The sequence below is a fragment of the Triticum aestivum genome, chromosome 5D (genome assembly GCF_018294505.1).
Source record: "Triticum aestivum cultivar Chinese Spring chromosome 5D, IWGSC CS RefSeq v2.1, whole genome shotgun sequence".
Classification (NCBI taxonomy): Eukaryota; Viridiplantae; Streptophyta; class Magnoliopsida; order Poales; family Poaceae; genus Triticum; species Triticum aestivum.
In genome coordinates, this window is record NC_057808.1 from 546,730,896 (window position 1) to 546,737,100 (window position 6,205).

Here is a 6,205-nt window from a genome sequence, read left to right on the forward strand (position 1 = left end):
ACAGCAGCTTCCACACGACGTGGACACTGTATTCACGTGTATGGAGCGATGTATGTCGCCTTTTTGCATTTCGACGGAGTTTTAACGCGCGCATCACCTCGCCTGGACGTGCGGTCGGATAGCTGCGTTCAGCTGCCGCTGCGTCCAGGACGTCCGCTCTCGACGGAGGTAGTACTACTCGATATCATATCATGCTTTAAGTTACCAAGAGTTCTTTGACAGCACATTGCCTCTCTTATTTGGAATTTTTGATGGAGCAGCAGGAGAGAGGAAAATGGCGTGGGTTTCATGGGATTCGACCAAAGATGCATTGCCTTGGATCAGGCGTAGCAACAATATATAGTATATTAACTGTGCGTAATACTCCCTTCATCCCATAATATAAGACTGTTTTGTAAGCTCTCGCAACACGGTCTTATATTATTAGACGGAGGGAGTAGTTTTTTGTTTGTAAAAACAAAATGTCGACCTGCTTAGAATATTGTTGACTCTGCCCTGTTTGTTCTGTAAAACACGATTAGATTAGTAATGCAATGAAGAAGGGAAACTGCATATGATTAAGCGTTAATCCAGTATTTTGCCTGCTACAAGTCCTTGGAATGGTGCAATGACAAGGTATACTGACTGGTGCAGTCAATGCATATATCATGTAGACCATGGGGCATCGGACTCATTGCCTAGATACACGGAATGGTAGACCATGGGGCATCAATGGACGGACCGGATAAATTGCACCGAGGTGCTCGGTCGCTGCAAGGCATTTTCGCAAAATTGTCAGCCTACCTTTTTTTTAACATCAGTACAGACACAAGCGCTCGTATACACGCGCATACACTCATCCCTATGAACGCACACACGCACACTCTACCCCTATGAGCACCTCTGAAAGACTGAGCCAGCATATCATCTTGAGATTTACGAAGTCACCGTAGGCACCTCATCGTCGACGGAAACGTCTCCTATCATTGAATGCGCATCGTCGAAAATCCTGAAATAAATCCAGGAACAAATGCGAGCACCAGGATTTGAACCCTGGTGGGCTGGGGATACCATGGCCCCTCTAACCATCCAACCACAGGTTGATTCGCAGCCTACCTTGATCTGTAGGCCCGATGACCGCAAATGATAAAGTAATACGTGCCAAGGGAGTTTTGACATTTATGTCAAAACGAAAAGTATGCGATTTATAGGTAGACTTCCACCTGTTTCCCCTAACCCTAGGCGCCTAGGCAAACTTTCCCCTCTACAGTTCATCGACGAGCCCATAGAGTTACCTCCGCTCTGTCTGCTAGTCCGTTGTCGGTGGCGGGAAGGTGAATCCTAATGCCTTTGCTCCGGTTATTTTTTGTCCTCGCAGACGGCGGCGCTTCTCCTTTGAGTTTGTCTTCTGGGTTTCGATCCTCCTCGAGTTCATCCATCTCTAGACGTAGTTGATGGAGCTCCAGCGCTAGTCTTTAAGGGTATGTGCACGAAGACTTCTTGACTGTTATCGACAATGTCAAGCCGGCTCCGGTGAAGGAGCGGCGACAACGGCTTGTTCTAGCGGCAGTAGTGGTCGTTGGATGGTCTCAGAATCTTAATGTAATTTTTTTATTATATTTAAGATGTTTTATACTTTTGATGAATTTTTATATAGATATGATCCTTTTCGGGAGAAAAAGAAGTATGAGATTTGATGAAGAAACTCGAATGTGTGTTTTTAACGGCAAAATACTTTGATAGTTTGCCTTGCCTTTTGTCGCTGGAAGGTGGACCCGGGCACATACGGAAGTGATAAGAGAAGAAAAAAAATTCGAATGCATTGCTAGCGTGGCGATGTGCGCCGCCAGTCCGTACTCCCGCCGGCGGAGAGCACGGGCCGGCGTGGGCGATGCGCCCGGCAAGGAGCGGCGGTGCACCATTGCCGGGCGAAGGATCCCCTCGACGCCATACGTGCTGGGCCAGGCCACGGCAACGGCAGCGCCCAGATCCGTCCGACCACCGGCCTCGATTTGGGGGCGGCGGCGACGTTGTGGCGGAGCCAAAGCAAAGCGTGACCTGAGTGCGTTCGCCGCAGGTGAGAACTCCCGCTCATTCTCCTCTCCAGACTATACCCCACAGCGTCTCGAATCAGACCTCTAGCTAGCTGCCTGTGTGATCTGGTACTGGTAGTCGTCCGCTGAAATTTCCCGGTTCTTGGCTTCGGATTCCTCTCCGTGTCAGCGCCGGCGGCGGCCGTCCAAGCTCTCCATGTCCTAGTCGGATTAGAGCACTGCTCCTCGACTCGACTCCAATACGAGGTCAGCAAGCCCTTTGCCGTTGTCGTGCGGGTGCAGGTGTGTGTTGCAGAGTCGGACCGGAGATCCAGTGGCGTGGCGTGGCAGTTAAATATTGGGGCGAACTAGCTAGGGATTTGAGGAGCAACTACTAGAAAGGTTACGAGCGATTCGTTTGTCGGGCTCAAATAATAAGGTTTCGAGCAACCATGGCCTGCTGTCGCCTCGCCCACCCCAAGGTCCTTTCTTTCTTTCTGTGTGTTCATCCCAGCTCGCGTTACTTTTGTTGCTCTGTTCGATCAATCTTGGTGTTGATGAGGCTGTTGTATAGTATAAAAGGAACGATTTGTTGTTCTTTCTGTAGTTGATTGATGCAACATCGGTGCTGAAACCCCGCAACTGATGCAAAGCACTGTCGGCTTGAGTTTCAGATTGATGCCGGACACCTTTTTTTAGATGTGGGGGTTGGTTTACTAGCGTTTTGGATTGGGCGTCAATGCCATGCCACTTTACCGATTGCCAAATTGCTAGGCCTGCACAAATAACACCCTGTTCTGCTTGACTGAATCCGTGCGCGTGTTTGTGTCACAGGCTGCTGCGACGCATCGACGTGCAGAGAACGCGGTTAAAAAGGAGGAAAGCGCGGCTCCTTTCGGAGCACCTGCTGCTGCGGATGCAACCACTACAGGTGCAGGTATAGATATGGTCTGCTTCTTTGCCCGACCCTTAAACTGCAACTTATTAGTGTAAGACGATATATGCTTGAAATATTTATGTGGTGGTCACTGGCAAGTGGCAACTAGTGCCCGACTTGATTTCCTGTTTCTGAATCAGATACTAGTTGTCATTCACTCTTTCATAAGTTTCTTTCTGTATACGTAGGTGGTGGTATGCTTACAAATCGACAGGATTTGCGCCCATCAGGATTTGTTGCCAAACTTAGGAAGCAGCTTGCACGTACCTTCTTGGCTTGTGGCTTTGATGGTTCGAAAAAAGAGGTGAAGGATTCTACTAGCACAACAAAGTTCAGTGATGTCAAGGGGGTCGATGACGCGAAAGCCGAGCTCGAGGACGTACTGCTGTGCCTGCGGGACCCCAAGCGTTTCGCACACCTCGGCGGCAAGCTTCCAAGAGGTGTCCTGCTAGTCGGCGGGCCTGGCGTGGGGAAGACAATGCTGGCAAGGGCGATGGCCGGGGAAGCCGGCGTCCCGTTCTTCACGTGCAGAGGCAGCGAATTCGAGGAGAAGCATGTGGGTGCTGGGGCTGAAAGGGTGAGGGAGCTCTTCACTACTGCAAAGAAGCGATCTCCTTGCATAGTGTTCATCGATGAGATTGATGCCATTGCTGGGAGCAGGAGCTCACAAGATTCAAAGTCGCACAGACACACCATTAATCAGCTGCTCGTCGAACTAGATGGCTTGGAGCAGAATGACGGGGTGATCGTGGTCGCGGCGACCAACAACCTCGACTCACTGGATCAAGCCCTTGTTAGGTCTGGGCGTTTCGACCGTCACATTCAGATTCATTATCCAAATGTTGAGGGCCGACGGCAGATCCTCGAGGGTCATATGTCAAAGGTTTGCACTCCACATCCTTTAAAATATTATTAGGCGTCGCCTTGGCAACCTCTAATGACAACCAATTTCTCCATGAAATTTTTTATGCAGGTGTTGAAAACCAAGGATGTGGATCTTCTGACCATCGCGAAGAGGACATCTGGGCTCTCAGGAGCAAGCCTGGCAAACCTGGTGAACGACGCCGTTCTCAAGGCTGCCAAGGACGGGGCAGAAGCTGTTGCGACGCATCACCTGGAGTATGCCACGGACAGGACTCTAGTGGGCGGTGAGCGCAGATCGGTGGCGATGCCTGATAACTGCAAGAGGATGACCACGTACCATGAGGCAGGGCATGCCATCGTTGCTATCCACACGGATGGCGCTGATCCTGTCCACAAGGCTACCATTGTTCCCAGGGGTGATTTTCTCGGCATGGTGTGGCAGCTGCCGGAGGAGGACGATGAGTTTATATATTCAAAGAAGAAGATGCTCGCAGGACTAGATGTTCTCATGGGAGGCCGGGCGGCTGAGGAGGTTATCTTTGGCGGGAGCGAGGTGAGCTCCCTCGCCCTGACTGACCTGGGCGAGGCGACCCAGCTGGCGACGGACATGGTTGCCAGGTATGGCATGAGCAAGCAGATCGGCCCTGTCTCCTACGACAACAACGACGGCAGTTGGAATTCCAAGACCATGAGCTGGAACTCGACAACCATGGTGGACCAGGAGGTGAAACAGTTGTTGAGCAAGGCTTACGAGAACGCAAAGACGATCCTCGCGGCGAACAAGCGGGAGCTCCATGCGCTCGCTGTCGCCCTCCTGGAGCACGAGACCCTAACTGGAGACCAGATCACGGCGCTCCTGAATGAAACTCTCGCCAAAGACCAGATCATGAAACCGGCATCGACTGGCTGCAAGAGGAAGAAGAAGAAGTAAATGAATGGTCTACTCGGCAGAATCAGGAAACACGGCCTTCTTCATCCTAACAGTTGAGACACAAGACAAACAGTTTTGTCCTAGCAAGGATTTTTCTTCCTTTTTTGGTTCATTATTTGTTGCATATAACATAAATGTGAAGATTTATGCTCTGGATTTCTCTGGCTTTTTCTCCTTTCCTACTACAGAATGTGTGATGTGTTTTGGCATATTATTGTTTTTCAAACCAGTATTTCTTTTGTTGGGAACCCTCCTGACTAAAACTGTTTTGAAACATAAACCACATCTTTCAAAATCTTGCAAACATCCGGTTAAGTGAACTGGCTGCCCAACTTTAAGATCTCAGTGTGTAATATACACCCTCTGTTCCAAAATACTTCAAGTTCTAAGTATGTTCTAAGTCAAATTGCATGAGGTTTGACCAACTTTATGGAAAAATTAGTGGGTGCCTAGCCGTTGGATTTCAATTGTCCCACGTCCGGAGCAAAATCGGCTTACACTCAATTTTTTTTCTGCAGGAACCTTACATATAGTCAGTCCCAATTCCTTTCTTTAGGGAAAAACTTCATGACTAGCTTTATTATAATTTGATGAAAAGAGACACATCGTCCACAATTAAGGCCATTACATAATTTATAGGCAGATTCTCCATCCATGCACTCGGAGGATGAATCCTTGCCAACTTAGCAAGCTCACGACCCGCACGATTAGCATCTCACACACAATGTTCAGAGGTGATACATGTCCAAAGTCGATCGTCATGTCTAGACAATCTTGAATTCACATGTGCCGACATCGACGAAGATCCTAGCCCAACCCTTGATACATCAACAATCTCCAAGTGTGGCACCAAATCCTTTCACACTGCATTGGTCCATTCCTATTTCCTATTTAACTGTTATATGCATTGTTGTAGGATCACTTAGTTTCAGGCTGAGGGAGAGGGGAAGAAGATGACAAGGCCAGTTGCATGAGGGAGAGGGTGGTGGCGAAGGCGAGCCGGCCGTGAACATGGAAGACGACGAGAAGAGACGTGGCAGCATGGACAAACGTCGAGGAGACGGTGCCCACCAAAGCTCAAGGATACTTTTTGGCAATGACATGTGGGGAACCGCGAACAATATTAATATGACACTTTTTTTGGAGAAGCCATGGCACCTTTAAAAGGACGACTTAAGGCCACCACCTAAAAATACTTCTTGCATATAAATTTACCAAAGGTTTTCAAAACACTTTCTCTCTATTTTTTACTAAAACTTTTGAAAAAATTTATAAATCGGCACATGAAATTTTTAGTAGATTTGTTCTTTAACAAAAAAAAGAGGGCCAAAATGTAGCAAAATTGCCATGGTTTCTACAAAACAAAAATAATTTGTCGTGGGACACATATTGATTTGCGATGGTATATACAATATAATTGCCGTGGTTTTTACAACACAAAAATTGCCAGAGCTAGCAGAG

The 6,205-nt window shown here is 48.4% G+C and overlaps 1 protein-coding gene across 2 annotated transcripts; it reads left to right on the forward strand.

Moving 5' to 3' along the window:
• The first annotated feature begins 1,793 nt into the window (after positions 1-1,793).
• LOC123123715 (ATP-dependent zinc metalloprotease FTSH 4, mitochondrial) lies at positions 1,794-4,900 on the forward strand. 2 transcript variants are annotated; one of them, XM_044544291.1, is made up of 4 exons: positions 1,794-2,056; positions 2,847-2,949; positions 3,138-3,832; positions 3,923-4,900. In XM_044544291.1, the coding sequence occupies exons 3-4, from the start codon at positions 3,146-3,148 to the stop codon at positions 4,742-4,744; spliced, it is 1,509 nt and encodes a 502-aa protein (XP_044400226.1). In that variant the 5' UTR covers positions 1,794-2,056; positions 2,847-2,949; positions 3,138-3,145; the 3' UTR covers positions 4,745-4,900. The 2 variants fall into 2 exon arrangements, with proteins under 2 accessions (XP_044400226.1, XP_044400225.1); XM_044544290.1 differs by lacking the exon at positions 1,794-2,056 and adding an exon at positions 2,404-2,494.
• The last annotated feature ends 1,305 nt before the right edge of the window (positions 4,901-6,205 follow it).

Bases quoted from the DNA above. Each gene is read 5' to 3' on its own strand.
- LOC123123715 (XM_044544290.1), top strand. From the start codon at position 2,465: ATGGCCTGCTGTCGCCTCGCCCACCCCAAG. The intron at 2,950-3,137 runs GTATAGATATGG...CTGTATACGTAG, and splicing joins TGCAACCACTACAGGTGCAG to GTGGTGGTATGCTTACAAAT. The intron at 3,833-3,922 runs GTTTGCACTCCA...TTTTTTATGCAG, and splicing joins TCGAGGGTCATATGTCAAAG to GTGTTGAAAACCAAGGATGT.